We start from the raw sequence: 24,211 nt of genomic DNA on the forward strand, positions 1-24,211 counted from the left end.
CTAATAGGACAAGCTTGGATGGGACGTCATGGTCTGCATGACCAGTTAGGCCAAAAAGCCTATCTCCATGTTGTATATCTCGATGACTCTATGACATAAATCACAAGAGTGATTTTTTAACGCAAACACGAGGATATCTGCAGATGCTGGAAATTCAAGCAACAGACACAAAATGCTGGTGGAACGCAGCAGACCAGGCAGCATCTATAGGAAGAAGTACAGTCAACATTTCAAGTCGAGACCCTTCGTCAGGACTAACGGAAAAAAGAGACAGTAAGAGATTTGAAAGTGGGAAGGGGAGGGGGAGACCTGAAATGATAGGAAAAGACAGGAGGGGGAGGGATGAAGCTAAGAGCTGGGAAGTTGATTGGCAAAAGGGATACAAGGCTAGAGAAGGGGGGGTATCATAGGATGGAAGGCCTTGGAAGAAAGAAAGGGGGAGGGGAGCACCAGAGGAAGATGGAGAAGAGGCAAGGAGTTATTGTGAGAGGGACAGAGAGAGAGAAAAAAGAAAAAAATTATACATAATCGATATAAAAATAAATAGATAGATAAATAGGGATGGGGTAAGAAGGGGAGGAGGGACATTAACAGAAGTTAGAGAACATCACTAACTTCCATTAATGCCCTGCCTCCCCTTCTTACCCCATCCCTATTTATTTATTTATTTTAAATTTTTCATATATATATATCTTTCTTTTTTTTTCTCTCTGTCCCTCTCACAATAACTCCTTGCCTGATCTCCTTCTTCCTCTGGTGCTCCCCTCCCTACTTCTTTCTTCCAAGGCCTTCCATCTTATGATACTCCCCCTTCTCTAGCCTTGTATCCCTTTTGCCAATCAATTTTGCAGCTCTTAGCTTCATCCCTCCCCATCCTGTCTTTTCCTATCATTTTAGATCTCCCCCTCCCCCTCCCACTTTCAAATCTCTTACTATCTCTTACTTCAGTTAGTCCTGACAAAGGGCCTCAACCCGAAACATCCTATAGATGCAGCCTGGCCTGCTGTGTACCACCAGCATTTTGTATGTGTTGGTAGAGTGAATTTTTATTCCATTTCCCAGTCATTTGGTAGTGATTTGTGTATTCCGTAAGAGAATACCTTTGTTTTCTGAATTCCCATATGGCGGTGGCGGTGGGGGGGGGGGGGGAGAGGGGGGTACCTGTACTATTCCATCCCCAAAATCTGCAAATTATTGTTCAGCTCTTCCTGATCAGTTCCACGAATTTGCCTGAAATAGAGTAGAAAAGGAACCAGGCTGTACTGAGGAGGTAGAGTTTTAAGCCTGACAGTGACTTTGGAATTCCCATATTATAGAATAAATGCAGAAGTACCAAACTGAATTTCACTCATAAGTTAGTGATGGTGAAAGTCTATAACTTCTGTCATTACACTCAGAGATTAAAGTCAGAGTTATATAACACAACTTCACAGAAACAGACCTTTCAGCTCATTTAGTCCATGACAAACTATTAATCTGCCATTAAACCCCTAAAATGTCAAAGCTATTTTTAAGGAGGTATTGTTTCATTAAGTAGTTAGCATTAGACAATATTTTTAGATAAGTACAAAAATTAAAGATATATCAGTTCAGAATTAGATATAGCTCAGACAATATGAGTACAAATTTTGATTTATGTTTTATGTTGCTCTTAATATTATGGTCATACCCAATGCGAGGATCAATCACCAGATGCTTCAAAGTCTTAAGTCCTGTGTTCACAAGGACTGTCTGATAAAGTCCATTAAGTTTAGAGACTTGAATTGTCTGCTTGCTTTTGTCACACCAGTAGAGATTTTTGCCAATCCAATCAACTGCTAATCCTTCTGGAATGGCTTGTCCGGTATGTTGGACCACCTGGGAAAAATAAAATGAATTAATAATATTCACCAAAGAGATTTCATGCCCGAAGGAACAAGCACACGAAGGTAAAACAGCGGACCACTTTAATGGGGAGGACAATGCAGGCCTGAGGGTCAAAGGTCTTTTTCACAGACTGTCATATATATCTCACCGATGATAGACCTGGAAAACCTGAACCTGTAATTGCATTGTTCATCAGAGAAATGCAAGCAGGGCATGATGTCTGCAGATTCTCTGGGAGTAGGCTCTGCATAGGAAAGTGCAAGGCCGGATTGCATGTCGAGAGCCTAAGTTACATGGTAGATCTTTTAACAAAATGCTTGACTGATTTCTGTGAACCACATGAGTTTTTGGAACTAATATACTTGGTATTAAAATTAGACCAATTTAACTGACCAATAGACAATTCTAAGATGATATCTTCTGTTTCTCCTTTGCAACTTTGCTCATTGTCTACTTGAAAATTATACTGTATGGTTTTTTTTTAGCTGAATCACACTGTTAAATTCTATGGCGTACAACAGAAATGTGACCAATCAACAACAATTTATATGTATAAAACTGAGAATTAAAATAAAGTGGTGTTGAAGCTTCCTATTTCCGTATTTTCCTGAAGCATAGAACAAGGATGTTTGGCCATTCAAATCTGTGTCAGCTCACACAACAATCTCATTCTCTGCTAATTTTCCTTCTGGCCAATTCTCTTCACATTCCCATTAACACTTATCATCCTCACTTCACTTGGGGCGATCTACAGGGATCAATTAATCTGCCAATGCAGGGAGGACATAGAAACTCCATACAGACATTTCCAGAGATCAGCATTAAAGCTGTGCTGTTGGAGCTATAAGGCACAAAATTAATTTGTTGTGCTTGAATAATCCATTCCACTCATATGGAAATTTCAGCATCAGAGAAAGTATGTTATAATGGTTATAAGTTAAGGTCACTAAACCACACCGGGTTAAAAAAAAAATTAGGTAATTTATGTGAAACATCTGAGGGAAATTGATGTAATTATTCATAGGTATGTATGCACCTTAAAGGCAATGTCAAAGTAAAATTTATTATCAAATTGTATATACGTTACCAATTGATTCTTTTTTTTTGCAAGTATTTACTAGAAAATACAGAAATACAACAGAATTTATGAAAAAAACACACATAAGCAAAGATTCACAAACCAACTATATGCAACAGATGAATTGTGCAAATAAAGATAAAATAACATTGAGAACGTGATTTGCAAAGGGTCCTTGAAAGTGAGTTTGTAGACTGTTTCACTCTCCTGATTCTGTGGTGTGGAACCTAAGGCTTCTGTACATTCTACACTTTGGTAATAGTGAGGTGCATATGTGTGTTTGTGTCTGAGTGCTTCTATATGTGTATGAGTATGCACAGATTTTCATATGTGTATGCGCAACCGTGCATGCAAAATCAACCTGAATGACGAAAACTCTGCTATACATGTGCAGATACTGTAGCCAAAAAGCATTAAGTAAAGGCCATGCTCACTGGAAATGTTACTAGAGTTTAGTAGAAAGGCAAAGATTACTTAATGAGAAACGTTTTGATTTTTTCCATATAGACCTTTAGAACTGCTAATGATATCAACACTGAGACACATCTGGAGTGAATATCTTCATAGCTAAATGACATCCTTCTTAGTTTTGATACTCTGTAAACTTGTAGAATTGTTTGACGAATCAACACTTTATTCTGAAGTTGTCCGGTCAGGTCAGTCAACATCTGGTCAGCTGTGTTGCTCCAAAACCAAAATAGGCAACAAACCAGTGTGATGTATTTCTTGTACTATTCATATTATTCCAAATGGATGAACTGTGGAGCTATCAACTTTGATTTATATTGTTATCGGCAGAAACATGCAGTGTTGAATTGGTGTATGTCTGTTAGAGGAGAAAAAAGCCAGCTACACGTATTAAGACAGTTAAAAACAGATCTTACTATTTGTAATGGAGTTATCCATTTACAGAACTCATAATGAGCAACTCTGTTTCTTAGAAAGATAAGTAAAACATTAAATTGATGGAACTGCTAACTTGTTTTTCTAAGGATGAGTGAAATCATTTCAGTTGGCAAAGTGAAGATAGACTGATAGGATTTTTGGAAACAAGGAGACTAGTTCAGTGGACTGAACTAGTAAAATCTAGTATGTTTTACTAGTAAAAACTAGTAAAATGTAAAATCCTCCTTAATCATCTCTCATTAAGAAATAGATTTAGAATTGTTGCTGACTAGTATCTGTAAGCAGACAGCTAACTCACAGGAGGTCTGTCTTCAGATTAGAATTGTGATTTGTGATAAGGACCTCTAAGAATCAGAGTTCTTGATGAGCAGAAGGACATGAGACTTGCTTCTGTATCAATCACTTCATACTCTGTTTTAGATTTGTCTTGTTAATCCTTTGCATCACTCAGTAGAACAACTTGGAACTCATTCTTTTATCAATTATTTTACACGTTGCTTTAGATGTGGTATTTGGAAACTATCTTTATACATTTATCTCATCACTTATCTCATTCTTAATACCCTGCAGCAACCTTGAAATGTTCCTTCTCCCTCATTGATCTGAATAATTTAAATCTGCTTATTTTTCCCTAACACCACATCAACATAGATAAACCACAGAAACAACTGGAACAATTTTATAATAGAATAATTCCGCCAAGGAAAAGGAATTGCTAGCATGATCTACTCTAAGTAGAATCCAATTTTGCATAAAGAAGGAACCAATGTGATTTAGTTTCTTGGCTACAATGAATAGATATATAAATATGTTGGCCAGCTGTTAAGTAGAAGAGTTCCAATAACGGACCCCTTGAAGATGATGATCTTGGGAGGTCTACTGTACTGCACGTAGCATTTTGGGATTTATTTGCAGTAAGGTTCTGTAATGCCAGTCCCAGCCCATTGTTAGCACATGTTCTCAAGTGCCAACATCTTTCCCTGCCATTTTTTTTACACCATTGCCATTTATTATTGATGTCAGGAGAGTTGAAATTTGCTTGTTATATTGATATCTTTCAGAAATTTGTCAACATATTTGCTCTTCTACCTTCCCTTGAATATTTAGCAAATACGATGGACCCCCAGTTGTCTGGCAGACTCTTCTTGTTTTTCATTCAACTTTTATAACCTCATTTGTTGATTATTTCTGATGTATCATTTTTCCTCATATCTGACATTCCTTTGATTAAATTGTCACTTTCCTTCTCCTATCTGAATATTACCTGAAATCACTGTAATTAGGAACGTCAAGCCACATTTCCTGCATTCTTTAATCAATCTTTAAATAACACTTAAAATACTATTATTTGATGTTTCTGTGAATGCCATTAGTTCATTGGCCATTTTCTTAAACATCTTGAATTGAGATATTTACCATTAAACACTAGCTGTCACGACTTTGCTTTCTCAACTTTTGCAGTTTTCTTATTAATCTCATTTCTTTCTATATTATACAGATATTCCCTTTCAAATTATGATTGGATTATCATCTCCAAGACTTTTTCCCCTTAACAGTACCAGTCAACCTCCCTACAATGATGCTCAAATTGAATTGACTACATTCTTCACATACATGAGGAGTAAAAATCTTTATGTGATGTCTCCATCTGAATGTGCAATGTTCACATTATAGTAATTTGTAATAAATAGTATGTACAGTAAGGTTTACAACAAGACAATCAATATAAGCTTAGAAATACAATTGTGTCACTATGAATTAATTAGTCTGATGGCCTGGTGGAAGAAACTATCTTGAAGCCTGTTGGTCCTGGTTTTAAAGCTGTGGTGCCATTTTGCAATGGTAGCAGCTGGAACAGTTTGTGGTTGGGGTGACTCGGGTCCCCAGTGATCCGTTGGGCCCTTTTTACACACCTGTAGATGCAAAAGTCCTGAATAGTGGGAAGTTCATATCTACAGATGAGCTGGGCTGTCCATACCACACTCTGCAGAGTCCTGTGACTGAGGGAAGTACAGTTCCTATACCAGGCAGTGATGCAGCCTGTCAGGATGCCCTCAATTGTGCCCCTGTAGAAAGTCCTTAGGATCTGGGGACTCATCATCTTCAACTGTCTGAGGTGGAAGAACCACTGTTGCACTTTTTTCACCATATAGCCGGTATGTACAGACCATGTGGGATCCTTGGTGACGTGTATGCCAAAGAACTTGAAGCTGTTCACCCTCTCAACCCCAGATCTATTGATGTAAATAGGGGTTAGCCTGCCTCCTTTCCTCCTGTAATCCACAACCAGCTCCTTTGTTTTTGCAACATTGAGGGAGAGGTTGTTTTCTTGACACCACGGTGTCAGAGAGATGACTTCTTCCCTGTAGTCTGCCTCATTATTGTTTGAGATAAGGCCAATCAATGTAGCATCATCTGCAAATATAATTAGCAGATTGGAGTTGTGTGAGGACGGTGTGTAGAGCTGTGGCTATTGTATGATCTGTCAATCAGTTGTGTCGGTAGGCTAATTGGCTATAAAGGCATGATCTGGTATCTACTCCATCAACCAGGGCTCCACAAAGCACAAAAGGTTACATTCCTTTTGTTTTCTGCTGGTAGCAGATGCTGGCTCTCAGTTCGCACAGCTTGTTTTCCAGGGACTGAACGTTAGCCAGGGGTATGCTAGGGAGCAGCGGCTGATTAGCACGCCACCTCAGCCTCACCAGGATGCTGGCCCTTCTCCCTCACCCTGGGCACTGCTTCTGAGGATGTGGTGATGTAATAAATGAGCCTTCCATGAATTGTGTCAGCAGGGATTCCCAGTGTAGAAAGGGAGTACGTTATGGGTAAATGTCATTTTACCAACATTCAGAGCAGAGAGTCAATCATATCTAATGTGACTATCAGCTTCTTGAACAAGAAAAGTGAAGGAAATTGCAGAAATTAGAAGTACACTGTAAAGTTGGTATGGAGCTCGCAACCAGGCCACCATTCGCGGCGCCATCTTGGACAAAACTTAGACTCTGCCTTATTTATTTCCAATGAGTCTCGTTGTACATGTTGCAATCATAATATGTCCTCCTGCTCCAGAAATCTGAGCTTTCCTGAGCATTAGCTCTGTTAATCAGACATGCCCAGTTCTTTTTCTGCAATCATGCCCTAACATTTTATTAAGATATCTACTAATATTTTAAATATTATTTAAAAATGTGATACATCTGGCATTTTGCTGAAATACAGTGCTATTGCACTCTCTGCAAACACAGCTGCTTACTAAGCATAGAATAGGCATGTGGATATTTATCTAATTTCCTACCTAGTGATCATCAGCTGGATTTAGTTACAGAAAAGTTTAACTGAAATAATTGAGTGCCTTTTAAGACTCCACCAGATCTTCTGTACAAATGCTTGGGAGAAGAACTCTCAATCTCCCGAGCATATGCTATTCAATAATATTATAGCAGACCATATTGTAAATTTAAGGTTGTATTCTCCCTAAAAGTGTCTTTACATTCATTTTGGAAATTAATGAATATTGTCTCAAGCCAGTACAAAATTCTGTTCTGGATTTGCCTTTGTATAACTTCATTTATGATACAGAAAGTCCATTGAACCCAAAATTTGATGACTGGTTTAGAGAGAGGTTGGTACTTTAACTCCTGGAGCAAATACCAATGCCTTTAGCAATGTTTTAGACTAAGACTGAAGAATGAGAAGTATGTCATATCTAATCTCAGCCAAAAATGCAACTTTTTGGAATATATATTTTATCTGTTACAAATTAAATACTTTTTTAATGAAAAGTATTAAGTGTATTGAAAACAGTTATATCATAATTTATTTTAAAGATCCAAAATCCATGATAAACAATTTAGACATAACTTAGAATGAAGATCCATTAGTCTGTTAATGGTATATCAAATGAAAGAATTGCTCTAACTCATCAAATAATTTTAAAGTGTTTCATAATCAAACAATTCCTGTAGTATTCCATTAACTGTTGTTAGACACACACCTCAGGTCTGTGCATTTGGTCTTCATAGAAGCAATGTCAGTAAGTTTCTTTATAGCTAATATGTGATGTCTTACTGTTCTCCAGATCCCCAAAGCTGATATAATACACTATACTTTCAATATTTGGTGCTCTTATGTTTACTGAGCTGAATACAAATGAAAACAAAATCTAGAATTTCCTCAGGCAAAGCACATGTTTTAACTTCATGATTTATATGATGACAGAATTTGTCCCCAAGGACAAAAACAACTTGTCCAAGGAATTGGAACTGTTTTTGTCTTGTGAAGACTAGATGAAGAGTAAAGACGTTATCTCTAGAGATTTTCACAAAATTAGGATTATCTAATCGATTCATGATTCAGTCTTTAATATTTTGTGTGCACAATACATTTCTCATTATGTATTTCATAACTACCTCACTGGCAAAAACATGTTTTGGAACATTAACCTTGAAAAAGGCATTCTTTTAATTAAATCTTTCCTTTTTCCTTTCACTATATCCCAAACAAGTTATCCTCTCTGTTTATTAACTTGGTTGCTAGATAAACTTCCACTATTTACATTCGGACTATTTATAGAATAGGCATGAACCCTCAAAGCTTGGTTTGTGATTCTCCAAACCTATTATTTTTTAACCAACCATATGAAAATTCTTTTTTTATCAATTGGTAGCTCAGAACATCTACTTTTGTTCATTAGTTTCTTGTTACAAAATCAGGTACCAAATTAATCTTGTAAAAATACTGTTTATTGTAATACCTATGAAGCATGTTTGTGGAACTACAGAGCATGCCAGTGCCATAACCACTTCCACTCAATATTCTCTCCATGCCATTTTCTTCAACTTATTTTAACCAAATCCAAAGATTTTTTCTTCCATCAGAAATCTACAATTATTAAAAACTAGTAGAGAATCACATAGCTTCAGTCCTCAAAAGGGCAAAATCAGAAAGAGTGACAGATTGCTTCAACGCTTTTCATCTATTATTATATTCTGGCTCAGATTGACTTTTTAGACCAAATGAATTTTGCTACGATGGTTTGGACCTTTCCAAGAAATGACTTCTTTCAGTGTCAAATAATGAAAAGTCTAATCATTTGATTGAAAGCAAGCAATGAGGAAACATTCAGTGGTGTAGCCAAATTTGGCTGGATGACCTCCAAGCAGGTAATTTGGTATACACAAGGAAATTTGCAGATGCTGGAAATTCAAGCAACACACATAAAATGCTGGTGGAACGCAGCAAGCCGGACAGCATCTATAGGGAGAAGCACTGTCGACGTTTCGGGCCAAGACCCTTCGTCAGGACTAACTCAAGCAACACACACAAAATGCTGGTGAAACACAGCAGGCCAGGCAGCATTTTGTGTGTGTTGCAGGTAATTTGGTATCTTCAGTGTTAACCTGGTGTTTTAAATACTAGCAGCAAGAAGTGCCAACTCCCAAGCAACAGGCAGTGTCAACTACCCAAGGCTGGCATACACCTTTGAATATGCAGAATTGTTATTTTTCCATGAGGAAAGAGAATCAGAAGAGAATTTAAGGTATTTTTAAAATTATCTTTTGGGAATATCAAGAATTCCCTCCTGTCTTATACTTCAAAAAATGCTCTGCATGATTTAGCAGCTTAAATAACAGCCCTTCCAATATTTCATGTCACTGCACTATTCCCACCCAATGTTCCATTTCTTACTCCTTGTCAAACAGATAATGGTTGAATAGGATCAAACTAATAGGCTAACCCTAAAAATAGACTATCATGTTAAATTCATAACACATCAGTTAGTTCCCAAGTGAGAAGGATCGTCACCTGCCCATTCTAATCGCATTCTTTGAGGAAATCTCTCTGTCGATGTGTTTGCATACTGATGTCAGGTTATGAAAACACGGGATTTACAGTTTGAGATATTGACAGCCTGACGCTCAATATTAGTGAGACCAAGGAATTGACTATGGACTTGAGTCCAAAATTTCAGGTGCAGGTTGTGGAAGTTGGGCACCAGTTCTCATTGAGGGGGGACCTGGGTGGTAACATTTTGGAGGATCTATCCTGAGCCTAGTACATTGCTGCAATCATAAAGAAGGCACAGCAGTGGCTCCACTTCATTAGGAGTTTCAGGAGATTTGGTGTGTCATCAAAGACTGGAGAGCATTCTGACAGGAAGCATCACAGACTGGCAAGGAGGCTCCAGTGCAGAGAATCACAAGAGGATGTGGAGGATTGTAGACTCAGTCATTTCCGACAGGGGCACAACACTCTGCCATTGTGAACATTGTTAAGAATAAGTGCCTCATTCTTCACTAAGGGCATTCACCATCTGGTACATGTTCTGTTCTCATTGAGCCATCAGGGAAGCTGTAAAGAAGCATGAACACCCACACTCATTGGTTTAGGAACTGTTCCTTTCCCATCATCATCAGATTTCTGAATGGTTCAAGAACTCACTTAATTCAAGTTTAATTGTCGCTCAACGATACATGAAAACAGCCAAATAAGACAACATTACTCCGGAGCCATGATGCAAAACGTATTACCAAAAGTCACACACAGCACAAAGCAAACACAGCACATAGAAGATAGGTAAGATATCAGTAAAATACAGCCATGCAAAAGAAGTCCAGGCCAAGTCTACGTATGCTGCAGAATTCTGCAGTTGACACATTACAGCTTGTCTTCTGCCAAGCGAATACTGGAGGGGGGGGATCAGCACAGACTCCAGCCTGAATGCTGTTGCACATTGCCCTGGCGGAACACAACACTACCTCGTAATGCCTTGTTAGAGCACTTCCTCATCATTCCTTTCATTTTGCACTATTTACTGTATTTATTTGTTTGTTTTGTAACTTATAGCAATTCTATGACTTTACAATGTATTGCTACTGCAAAACAACAAGTTTCATGTCAGATAAAATAGTGGTTCTGATCCTGACCTGTACTAATAATCGACTGTTTGGCATTACTGTCATGAGCCTTTTGGTAGGTGATCAGAATCAGAATTAAGTTTAATATCACTGGCATATGCCATGAAATTTGTTGTCTTTGCAGGAGCAGTACAATGCAATACATAATAATAAAGAAAAACTGTGAATTACAGTTAAGTATATATATTTAGTAGTTAAGTTAAATAAGTAGTGCAAAAAATAGAAGTAACAAAGCAGTGAGGTGGCATTCATGGGTTCAATGTCAATTCAGAAATTGGAAGATGGGGGAAGAAACCGTTCCTGAATCAATGAGTATGTGCCTTCAGGCTTTGCATCTCCTTCCTGATGGCAGCAATGAGAACAAGGCATTATCTGGGTGATGGGGGTCCTTAATGATAGACATTGCCCTTTTGAGGCATTGCTCCTTGAAGGTGTCCTGGATACTATGATGCTAGTGCCCATGATGAAACTTAAGAAGATAACAACCCTCTCCAGCCTATTTTGATCCTATGCAGTAGCCTTCTTGCCCCCACACCCCACCAGGATAATGCCTGGGAAACTGCCACCAAATGATTGAGCCAGTTGGGAAAAAGAGATTAGGTGGTTCAGAGCTTTATAACTGCAGGCAAGTGGTATTGTTTACAGAGAAAACAGGCAATTACACATCTGTGAATGTCATGACACGGACTCAGTTTGTATTTACGTTCATAGTGATAGTTTTGAGGATAGTATGGGGAGTTAGGTCAACACACACAAAATGTTGGTGGAACACAGCAAGCCAGGCAGCATCGATAGGAAGAAGCTCTGTCGACGTTTCAGGCCGAGATTCTTCGTCAGGACTAACTGAAAGGAAAGATAGTAAGAGATTTGAAAGTAGGAGGGGGGGGGTGAAGATGAAAGCTGGAAAGGTGATTGGCAAAAGGAGTACAGAGCTGGAGAAGGGAAAGGTTCATGGGACGGGAGGTCTAGGGAGAAAGAAAGGGGGAGGGGAGCACCAGAGGGAGATGGAGAACAGGCAGAGTGATGGGCAAAGAGAGAAAGAAAAAAAGGGGAGGGGGAAAAATAACTAAATATGTCAGGGATGGGATAAGAAGGGGAGGAGGGGCATTAACGGAAGTTAGAGAAGTCAGGTTGGAGGCTACCCAGCCGGTATATAAGGTGTTGTTCCTCCAATCTGAGTGTGGCTTTATCTGAGTGTGACAGTAGAGGAGGCCATGGATAGACATATCTGAATGGGAATGGGACGTGGAATTAAAATGTGTGGCCACCAGGAGATTCTGCTTTCTCTAGCAGACAGAGCGTAGGTGTTCAGCAAAATGGTCTACTGGTCTGCGTCGGGTCTCACCAATAGATAAAAGGCCACACCTGGAGCACTGGGTGCAGTATACCACACCAGCCGACTCACAGGTGAAGTGTCGCCTGTCTGGGGCCCTGAATGGTGGTGAGGGAGGAAGTGTAAGGGCAGGTGTAGCACTTGTTCTGCTTACAAGGATAAGTGCCAGGAGGGAGATTGGTGGGAAGGGATGGGGGGGACGAATGGACAAACAGTTGTGTAGGGAGTTAGGGATCAGGTTAGGAATGAGGGAGAATGAAGAACCAGGGGCAGAAGACTGCCTTCATAGCCCAGATCAAAGGTCCATGATCCAGATTGGCAGGTGCCGAGGAGACCAGAATTCCAAGTTGGAGATCTGTACAGGCAGAGTCAAGAGGAATGGTGAACAGGCCACTGGGACCAGAGTTCCTTGCGAATCCGGAAGTCGAGGTCCAAGGCACTCCACAATCTTAATCTAACAATCCTGGAGGTTGGGGTGGGTGAGCCCTGAAGGTCAAACAGATGATTAGCGAGTCCTGGTATTGAAGCTTGAAGATCAAGTCCTTGACTGGAGAATCTTGGAGTAGGTAGGGGAAGTCCAAAGGGCAAAACCAAATGTCAAAGTCCAAAGTTAGATGACAAATCCGAGCCAGAGATCTTGGGCCGGAAATCAAATAACTGTGAGTTTTGGGTCCCAGGGCAGGACTGGAGACTCAGAAGCAGCTGATCCTGGGGTTGAAGGCCTTTGCCTTGGTGAGAAATTGACTTGTTTTGCTGTCGTCGTCTTGTTGCTGTTGTTGCATGCATTGTTCTGTGTTGTAGGTTGAGTTGCATTGTGTTGTGTTGACTATTATGGGCATTTTATATTGGTGCTGGAAATTGTGGGCTGCCCCAGCACATCCTTGGGTATATTGGTTGTTAATACAAATAACTCATTTCACTGTATGTTCTGATGCACATGTGACAAATATATCTGAATCTGATTACCGTGAGTTAACCAAATTGTTGGATTCCTTTAACTGCATGGTGATAACATATTCTGGAAATTTTAATACTTACCTGTGCAGGAAACCAGAGTTAGTTTCCCGTGCATGTCTACGTGAAACAGAGATGAGCTAGGGCGAGATGAGTTAGGTGGAGGTGTGTTTATTTTCAGAATATTTACAAGAGACAAACTCCTTCAGAACCCATGCAACATGCACAGATCTTCCTTACTAGAGACCTAAACCCTTATCCCTTCTCTTGCTCCTTTCCTGATTTTTGTGGTTCAGTGTTATTATGGAATACTGTTACGTATTTGTGACACATGACAGTGGCTGGGGTTGAAGCTATACTGGACTTGAGGTAATGGTCTTATGATGGTGGAGTGATGTCATTTTCCCACCAGTAGAGATCATGTGAGGTTTTTTTTTACAGGTTATGAAAGGAAGACCCCACCCTGTGAGGAGGGGCAATTCGTGGCTGGATTTGCCATGTTGACTTCATGCCACTGCGTGATTTAATGTGATGACGCAGTTTAGTTGAAAGATGAAGTTTTATCTAATGCCTAAAGTTTAAAAGGTCATTGCCAGTAGTTTCTTTACAATACTGCTAGTTCAGAAATCAGTGGAAAGTGAAGATCGGAGTTCGGGAGTTAAAGATCGAGGAGAATCTATTTCGACGGTGAAACGGGTTCGACCCGATTTAATCCTTATTTGAAAGGAATTCGTTGACTGTTCTCGTGTTAATCTCTGCGGGATAGCAGAAGGTTGAGGACAGTGTGATAAAGGAAAGGTCAGTACCTTTAAGCCATTTTGTTTCATAAATTCTTCCTGGGAAAAGTTAGACGTCGGGGATCGAAGCAAAGTGACGTGAAAGAGAATTTAAATTGTCTTATAAAGTCTCTCCTTTTAAATGGACTGTGAGCATATCTATCTTTTGGCAATACTACTTTAAAGAACTGTTTTTGCAACATCGCTTTAAGAACTGTTTGAGCTGCATCACTTTAAGAACTGTTTAAGATGCCGCACAGCAGCTGATTTCCGGTTATGTTAGTGTTTGTTTACTTTTGGGGGGTTTGTTTTCAGTGTTTAATAAATGTGTTGTTTGTTACAAAAACCCTTGCTGTAACTCATATATTTGTTGTTGCCTGAATACGTAACATAAATATGGGGGCTGCGTCCGGATTGGATCGTTTGGGTTTAAATGCTTGCTAGCGTTTGAATCAGTGTTTTGGAAAAGGGGAATACTCGATTCTTTTGTTTGATTGGCTTGTGAGTGTTTTTTGGCAACAATGAATATTGATGAGTTTCTGGTTTCGCCAGATGCAGAGCTGTTAGCGAAGGTGACGAAAACTGAGGTACCTGAGATAGCTCGTAGATTGCAACTTAAAGGTATTTTGACGACTACATCGAAGGCAGTAATACAGAGAAAAATCGCGTCACACTATGTGGATTCGAGTGTTTTTGATGAATCGATTTTAGGGTCGTTTCCAATAAGTAATCTGGAGATGCAGTTGCAAATCGAACAAATGAGGTTGGAACAAAGTAAAGCAGAATTGGAGCATTGTAAATTGGAGGCGAATCAAAAGCAGAGAGAATTTGCATATGCAATGGAGGAATTAAGGTCTGGGAATCAGTCTTCTGGTTCTAAAAAACCGTTTGTTGCTAGTCAAGAAATTAAATTGGTCCCTCCATTTAGTGAAACAGAAGTGGAAAGATATTTTCAACATTTTGAAACTATTGCTCGGATGTTAGAGTGGCCGAAAGATAAATGGTCAGTGTTGTTACAGAGTGTAATTAAAGGTAAAGCACAACAAGTTTACACAGCTTTAACTGCTGCACAAGCACTTGATTATGCTGCTGTGAAAATGCATATCCTAAACTCATACGAATTAGTCCCAGAAGCTTATAGGGAGAGATTCAGAAGTTTGAAAAAGTCTGTGGAAAAAACTTACGTGGAATTTGCCTATGATAAAGCTATGTGTTTTGAGAGATGGGTTTCTTCTAAAAATGTAAATGGGGACTATGATACATTGAGAGAGCTGATTTTAATGGAGGAATTTAAAAGAAGCATCCCTATTGAAGTAAGGACCTACTTAAATGAGAGGGATACTGATACATTGCAGGACTTTGCTAGATCAGCTGATGAGAATGTTTTAATCCATAAGAATAAATGTCCTCAGGGCAGAAATTTTAAGAGGGGAAAATAACATGGAGACTCAAGGTAAATCAGAAGTTAAATCAGAAGTTAATGAGAAAGGTAAGGAGGAAGGAAAGCCTGTGAAGGAAAGACAGTTTGGTCTTATTTGTAACTATTGTAAGAAGCCTGGCCATGTAATAGCTAACTGTTTCAGATTGAAAAAGAAAGAGAAGGAAGCAGTTCCAGATGCTTGTGTGCAACATACTGAAGCACCTGTAAAGTTACAGGGATTGATAAACACAAATGAGGTTTTGTTAGAGTCTGACAAAGTTAAAAAGGGATATGATCATTTTATAACTGAAGGGTTTGTATCCTTGAAAGAAGGATCTACTCTGGTGCCAATAAAAATCCTTAGGGATACTGGTGCTTCTCAATCACTGATGTTAGACAGTGTATTGAAGTTTAATGAAGAGTCTGATACTGCTGAGCTAAATTACATAAGAGGTGTTGGGAGTGATTTTATGCCTGTACATTTACATAAAGTAAATTTAAAGTCAGGGTTTGTTAAAGTAGGATTACAGCATAGCTCACCTGTGAAGGGTATTTCTTTATTATTAGGTAATAACTTGGCAGGTGGACAAGTTTTTCCTGAAGTGCATTTGACAATGGAGTCAGAGGAACCAGAGTTGAATTCTAGCAGAGATTCTTCCTGTGTTGTGACTAGAGCTATGGCTAAAAAGATTGATGAGCAGAATGAGGTTGTTACTTAGGACTGTTCAACTCAGGATTTGAGTTTTGAGGATGTGTCAGAGACTTACTTATCTTCGTTGTTTGAACAAGATTCTTGGAGGAAGTCTGACTATGAAGATTTATCTGTGTCTCGGAAAGAGATGATAGCAGAGCAGAATAGAGACCCTGAGATTATAAAATTAAGAGAACAAGCTTCACTAGGTAGTGACATTGAGAAGGTGCCAGTAGGATATTACTTGGAAAAAGGAGTGCTGATGAGGAAGTGGAGATCACCTACAATTCCTGCAAGTGAGGATTGGAATGTTGTTTACCAGGTAGTTGTACCAAAAGTTTATCAAAATGCGATTTTGACTTTAGCTCATAGTATGCCTTTAGGTGGACATCAAGGGGTAAGGAAAACTGTGGACAAGATTTTAAAACATTTTTACTGGCCTGGTCTAAGAAAAGATGTGGCGATGTTTTGTAAAACGTGCCATACTTGTCAAATTGTGGGTAAACCAAATCAGGTTACACCAGTAGCTCCATTACAACCTATTCCAGCATTTGGTGAACTGTTTTCTAAAGTTATTGTAGATTGTGTTGGTCCATTACCAAAGACAAAAACTGGTTATCAGTATTTGTTGACTATCATGTGTACTTTGTCTAGGTTTCCAGAGGCAATACCACTTAGGAATGTAAAAGCTAAAACTGTGACAAAGGCCCTTATAAAATTCTTTACTTATTTTGGATTACCTAAGGAAATACAAACTGATCAAGGCAGTAATTTTATGTCTGGATTGTTTCAACAGATAGTTTATAAATTGGGAGCTAAGCAAATCACTTTGTCTGCGTACCATCGAGAGTTGCAAGGTGCCTTGGAGAGGTTTCATTCTACCCTCAAGAATATGATTAGGACGTATTGTGTGGAAAATGAAAGTGACTGGGATGAGGGTATAAACTTACTTTAATTTGCAGTAAGGGAATCAGTACAGGAATCTTTAGGTTTTAGTCCATTTGAACTTGTGTTTGGGCATAGAGTTAGAGGACCTTTAGCTTTATTGAAAGAACAGTGGATTAGTAAGGAATTACACACTAATTTGTTGGACTATGTGTTGAAATTCAAGGATAGGTTACATAAAGCTTGTAGCTTCGCCAAGGAAAATTTAAAGTTGGCTCAGGAGAAAATGAAGACTTGGTATGATAAAGAAGCTAGGATGAGGATGTTTAAGCCTGGAGATAAGGTGTTGGTTCTTTTTCCAGTGCAAACAAATCCTTTACAAGCTAGATTTCATGGTCCTTATGAAATTGTGTCTAAAATCAATGATGTGGATTACGTGATAAAAACTCCAGATCGTAGGTCAACACAACTTTGTCATATAAATATGATAAAACCATATTTTGAGAAACAATCTGATACTGTGACTGTTGTGGTTAGTGAGAATGAGTTTGAATTAACTAGGAACATGATAGATGATTCATCTGACTTTCATTCTAAATCCAACATTGTTTCTGTTAGGTTACCAAATTCAACCATTCTGGAAAATATTGATGAGAAATTAGCACATTTACAGCTAGGGCAGAAACAACAGATGAAGGAATTAATTTTTAAATATAAGGAGTTGTTTCCAGATGTTCTGAGAAGGACTACTATAGCTTCACATGATGTAGATGTTGGAGATGCCAAACCTATCAAACAACATCCATATAGGATGAACATAGAAAGAAATTGAATATATGTTAGAGAATAATATTATTAGACATTCTAACTCGAATTGGAGTTCACCATGTGTTATGGTGCCAAAACCAGATGGTAGTATTAGGTTTTGTACGGACTATAGGAAGGTGAATGCTGTAACGAAAACAGATGCATATCCAATTTCTAGAGTAGATGATTGTGTAGATAAAGTTAGAAAAGCAAAGTTCCTTACAAAGATTGATTTATTGAAAGGGTATTGGTGTGTTCCATTAACGAACAGAGGTAGAGAGATTTCTGCATTTGTAACTCCATCTGGGTTATATGAGTATAATGTTCTTCCATTTGGGATGAAGAATGCCCCAGGTACTTTCCACAGGATGATTAACTCTGTGATTCAGGGATTGAAAGATACTGATGCTTATATTGATGATTTAGTGACAGGAAATAATATTTGGGAAGCACACATTATTGCGGTGGAGAAATTGTTTCAAAGGCTTTCAAAAGCTAACTTAACTATTAATTTAGCTAAGAGTGAATTTAGACATGCCACTGTGACTTACCTTGGTTATGTTGTGGGTAAAGGTAAGGTAGCTCCTGTTCAGGCAAAAGTTTGGGCAATTTTAGAAATTCCGACTCCAACAGGGAAAAAAACTCTCAGAAGATTTTTGGGAATGGTAGGATATTATCGAAAATTTTGTAAGAATTTTGCTAATGTTGCCTTTCCATTAACCAACTTTCTGCAGAAGAATGTGAAGTTTGTGTGGACAGTGCCTTGTCAAGAAGCATTTGAAAAATTGAAAATAATGATATGTCAACAACCTGTGCCTAAGGCACCTGACTTTGAAAAACCTTTTTCATTGGCTGTGGATGCTTGTGATGAGGCTGCAGGAGCAGTATTAATGCAAAAGAATGAGGGTGATGCGGTTGATCATCCAGTAGCTTACTTTTCTAAGAAATTTAATAAGCATCAAAGAAACTATTCAACAATAGAGAAAGAATTGTTATCTCTTGTTTTAGCTTTGGAATATTTTGAGGTATATGTTGGTACAACTCAAAAACCACTTATTGTTTACACTGATCATAATCCGTTAGTTTTTCTGAGAAAGATGAAAAACAAAAACAGAAGATTATTAAATTAGAGTTTGATGTTACAAGAGTACAATATTGTGATAACTCATATTAAAGGTAAAGATAATGTGGTTGCTGATGCTGATGCTGATGCTGATGTTGAATGTACAATGCAATTTTTTTTATGGAGTGGTTTTTCTCAATTGTAACACTCCTACTGTATTGTGAGTTATAAGCTGTTATATGATGGTATTGTATATTATGTATGTAATAAAATTTATACATTTGTTTTTGCTGTAAGCAATTGTTAAAAATTTTTGTTCTTGTCAGACCAAAAATGTTTTTTTTGGAGGGAGGTGTTACGTAGTCATGACACATGACAGTGGTACCCTTGTCATGTGAGTGGGGTTGAAGCTATACTGGACTTGAGGTGATGGTCTTGTGATGGTGGAGAGATGTCATTTTCCCACCAGTAGAGATCATGTGACAGGTTTTTTTTATGGTTATTAAAGGAAGTCCCCACCCTATGAGGAGGGGCAGTGCGTGGCTGGATTTGCCATGTTGACTTCATGCCACTGCGTGATTTAATGTGATGACGCAGTTTAGTTGAAAGATGAAGTTTTATCTAATGCCTAAAGATTAAAAGGTCATTGCCAGCAGTTCCTTTACATTACTGCTAGTTCAGAAATCAGTGGAGCGTGAAGATCAGAGTTTGGGAATTAAAGATTGAGGAGAATCTATTTCGACGGTGAAACGGGTTCGACCCCATTTAATCCTTATTTGAAAGGAATTCGTTGACTGTTCTCATGTTAATCTCTGCGGGATAGCAGAAGATTGAGGACAGTGTGATAAAGGAAAGGTCAGTGCCTTTAAGCCATTTCGTTTTGTAAATTCTTCGTGGGAAAAGTTCGACGTCGGGGATCGAAGCAAAGCGACGTGAAAGAGAATTTAAATCATCTTATAAAGTCTCTCCTTTTAAATGGACTGTGAGCATATTGAACTTTTGGCAATACCACATTAAGAAATGTTTTTGCAACATGGCTTTAAGAACTGTTTGAGCTGCATCGCTTTAAGAACTGTTTAAGCTGCCGCACAGCAGCTGTTTCCGGTTACGTTAGTGTTTGTTTACTTTTGGGGGGTTTGTTTTCAGTGTTTAATAAACGTGTTGTTTGTTACAAAAACCCTTGCCATAACTCATATATTTATTGTTGCCTGAATACGTAACAATACTATGGGCAGCCTAATCTTATTATCACCAGGTGACAGATTGATTCAATTGTACTGTAATATTCTATCCATCAGTCTGTTGTTACCAGCAGTGCTGTTTATGTTTTTTTCCAGGAAACTTTGTTTAAAGAAAGCCATTGGGTATAGACTTTAAATCACTTTGAAAGCCAACAGGTAGCAAATGCAAAAAATGTTTTCCACCTAACTTTCTGTCACCTGCAAGCATTAATCTGCCACTAATGTTACAGATGAAGATTGAGATGATTGTTTTCTTCTACTAAGATGATTGTAAAAGTGAACAGCTTAAGTTTGCACTGATGATAATGTTTAAAATCACAGAGATTCTGTCAGAATTACATTTTTTGGTTGATGAAATTTGCTGATGGAAGGAATCAGATCACCATGGGTAGAAGATATTTTTGTTGGCTGTATGATGCACCAGGAAACCGAAGGTGACAAGTCAAAAGACTTTTTCTTTATCTTTTTGTGTGATCTTTCATGTTTTTATTGGATTCAGATTTGTTTAGATAAATTGCTATTTAAAATTATGATAGGATCTGTTGGAATATGTCTTTCAATTTGTACCTGTACATAAAAAATGTAAAATTTTATGTCAGTGTGGAGAAAATATCTTATACCCAAAGCATTAATTTGACTTTTCGCTCAGTACTTGAACAAAAACTGTTTTAAGATGCAATAGAAATAAAATATTTTGATGGATATGAGCTATTGTGTTGGAATATGCTCAGATATACATGGTGATCTTGCTTACATCAATATTAATAGGGGTCAAGTAATAGGAAAATTGAAGATGAGTTGTACCCAGCACCAACACTAACACCAAAATAAAAACATCAGAAAGTTGTGAGGTGGCTGGCAGTAAACCCACATTTGCACAGACACACTCTATATTTTTATTTCCATTCACTATAATCATAACATTTTCACTTTGGACCTCTGTAGTCTGAGAGAACCTAGATCCTTACACATTCAGTGAGTGATATACTACCTCTACTAAAACATACTATTCTGGGTATGCCACAGGCTCTGAATAAACTCTGTTCCCTTGTTGCTCATTGAGGATTTATTGTTAAAGTATTAGATCATACACAAAGAAACCTACAGCACAATACAGGTCCTTCAGCCCACAAAGCTTTGCCCAACTTGTCCTTACCTTAGTAATTACCTAGGGTTACCCATTGCTCTCTAATTTTCTCAGCACCATGTACATAACAAGAAGTCCCTTAAAAGACCCTATCATACCCACTTCCACCACTGTCGCCGTCACCAGCAGCCCATTCCACACACTCACCACTCTTTGCATAAAAAACTTACTCCTGACATCTCCTCTGTATCCACTTCCAAGCATCTTAGAACTGTGCCCTCTCGTGCTAGCCATTTCAACCCTGGGAAAAAGCCTCTGACTATCCACACGATCAATGCCTCTCATCATCTTATACACCTCTAACAGGTTACCTCTCATCCTCTGTCTCTCCAAGGAGTAAAGGCCGAGTTCACTCAACCTATTTTCATAAGGCATGTTCCCCAATCCAGGCAACATCCTGGTAAATCTCTTCAGCATCCTTTCTATGGTTTCCACATCCTTCCAGTAGTGAGACGATCAGAACTGAGCACAGTATCCCAAGTTGAGGTCTGATCAGGCTCCGAGATAGCTGCAACATTAACTCTCTGCTCCTATGACTGATGAAGGCCAATGCACCTTATGCCTTTTTAACCACAGAGTCAACCTGTGCAGCAACTTTGAGTGTCCTATGGACTCGGACCCCAAGATCCCTCTGATCCTCTACACTGCTAAGAGTCTTACCATTAATATTATATTCTGCCATCATATTTGCCCTACCAAAATGAACCACCTCACACTTATCTGGTTTGAACTCCATCTGCCACTTCTAAGGCTAGTTTTGCATCCTATCAATGTCCCACTGTAACACTATCAACACTATCCATCCCTCCACACTATCGACAACTCCTCCAACCTTTGTGTCATCAGGAAATTTACTAACACATCCCTCCATTCCCTCATCCAGAACATTTATAAAAATCACTAAGAGTTGGGGTCCCAGAACAGATCCCTGAGGCACACCACTGGTCACCGGTCTCCATGCAGGATGTGACCTGTCTACAACCACTCACAAAATGCTGGTGGAATGCAGCAGGTCAGGCAGCATCTATAAGGAGAAGCGCTGTTGACGTCTCGGCCCAAAACATCAACTGCACTTCTCCCTATAGATGCTGCCTGACCTGCTGTGTTCCACCAGCATTTTGTGTGTGTTGCTTGAATTTCCAGCATCTGCAGATTTCCTCGAGTCTACAACCGCTCTTTGCTGTCTGTGGGCAAGCCAATTCTGGATCCACAAAGCAATGTTCCCTTGGTTCCCATGCCTCCTTACTTACTTAATATACCTATGTCATTGGCACCAGTATGTACCAAGACCTCTGGCTGTTCTCCTTCCCACTTCAGAAAATCGTGGATGCTATCAGAGCCATCCTGGACCCTGGCACCTGGGAGGCAAACTACCATCTGTGTTTCTTTCCTGCATCTACAGAATTGCCTGTCTGACCCTGTAACTATAGAGTTCCCTATCACTGCTGCCATCTTTTTCCTTTCCCTACCTGTCTGACCCACAGGGCTAGACTCTGTGCCAGAGCTACAGAGTTGCTTCCCGCAAGTAGGCCATCCCCCACCCCCCATCAGTACTCAAGCAGGAGTACTTATTGTTAATGGGATAGCCACAGGGGTATTCTCTAGCATCTGACTCCTGCCCTTCCTCTCCTGACTGTCACCCACTTATCTGTCTCCCAAGGCCTCAGTGTGACTACCTGCCTGTAGCTCTTCTCTATCACCTCCTCACTCTCCCAGACCAGACGAAATTCATCGAGCTGCATCTCCAGTTTCCCTAAGGAGCTGCAGTTTGACACACCTGCTGCACTGTAGCCATCCAGGAGTCTTAACTGAGCACAGAACACTGGCCTCACACACATACTTACTGTCTGTATTCTTCACCTCACCTCGGCCCACTATCGCCGAAGCCATGTCGAACCAAAGCACTCCTACTCTGTCTCCCTCTACTCCATCACCCATTCCTCTTATGCCTGCTCTATATAGCTGTCTCCTTTTAAACTCTTCTCACTGTTCTAACTGGATGACATCCACATGCTTGCGCAGTTGTGCCTTGATCAAACCACTGAAGAAATAAGTGTCTCCTTTTAAACTCTTCTCGCTGTTCAAACTGGCTGACATCCACACACTTGCGCAATTGTGCCTCGATCAAACCACTGAAGAAATGTAATAGAATATTGAGGTAGACTTGGACTTTTATAGTGTTTCCACTTAAAACACTTCTGTAAGTTTTACATAATGAAACAAATGAGACCTGAAGTCATATAAACCACAAAATTGTCTTACATAAGCGAGACAGTTTGGACAATCATTTGTTATAACACTTATCTTCCTAGAACTCTTAAGCATAATTTAAAAAAATTGTTCTGCAATGCACTGTGTGTAGAATTGTAGGTTTAATGGAGTATCCATAATGTAACAATGTTAATAATTCAGGTGTAAACTTGGTTCAGGCTAACTACCAAGTACTTCAACCACCTTCTGTGCCCCACTGAGAACCAATTTAACAAAGGAATCAGTTTGGATGTTTCAGATATCAGCATGTGACAATGATTCTAGTTTTTAAAGTTTTATGAGGTCTTTTTTTTAATGATAGGCAGGTGTATAATGGACTAGATTGCGTTTGACCTGGCCAATGCTTTGTGTTTGCATCCTTTTGGGTTATGTCTGCATAAAATCCTCTAAATTCACTGGTGTGATAAACAAACATCATCTTCCAACTCAACATTGCTGACACTAAAGCCCGAATCGCTGTTGTTTGGCTATATTAGGCTGGACGCATCACTTGCATTCACAAAACAGACTGAAGGAGATTACCAAGCATACAGTAAAAAGAAACATGTGTTTATTAAAGAAGCACAGCATCACCAATTATTCCTCACACTTCTCTAACTAGAGATGGCTTTAAGAACCTGGAGGCCATGCATCAGGGACATACACAAACCTCAACTGAGTAGCAGACATTGTGCATTAGAACACAAACCCTACCCATCTATCTACTCTAGCATCCACCTCCTACCCCATCTGTGGAATCATTTGCAATTCCCACATTGACCTTATTCGCCACATTAGAATTCTTAGAACTAGAAGCAAGTCATCCTCAGACCTGAGGAGATTTCTACACAGAAGAAAACAAGACTTCACATCT

General features: G+C 39.1%; 1 protein-coding gene across 1 annotated transcript in view; it reads right to left on the minus strand.

Moving 5' to 3' along the window:
• LOC132394768 (low-density lipoprotein receptor-related protein 1-like) overlaps positions 1-24,211 on the minus strand; it is a 1,611,265-nt gene that overhangs the window by 229,420 nt on the left and 1,357,634 nt on the right. Inside the window, exon 60 of the mRNA XM_059971176.1 lies at positions 1,670-1,857. Within this exon, the coding sequence (XP_059827159.1) occupies positions 1,670-1,857 (188 nt within the window). The remainder of the gene's footprint in view (positions 1-1,669; positions 1,858-24,211) is intronic.

This window comes from Hypanus sabinus, chromosome 5 (genome assembly GCF_030144855.1).
Source record: "Hypanus sabinus isolate sHypSab1 chromosome 5, sHypSab1.hap1, whole genome shotgun sequence".
Taxonomy (NCBI): Eukaryota; Metazoa; Chordata; class Chondrichthyes; order Myliobatiformes; family Dasyatidae; genus Hypanus; species Hypanus sabinus.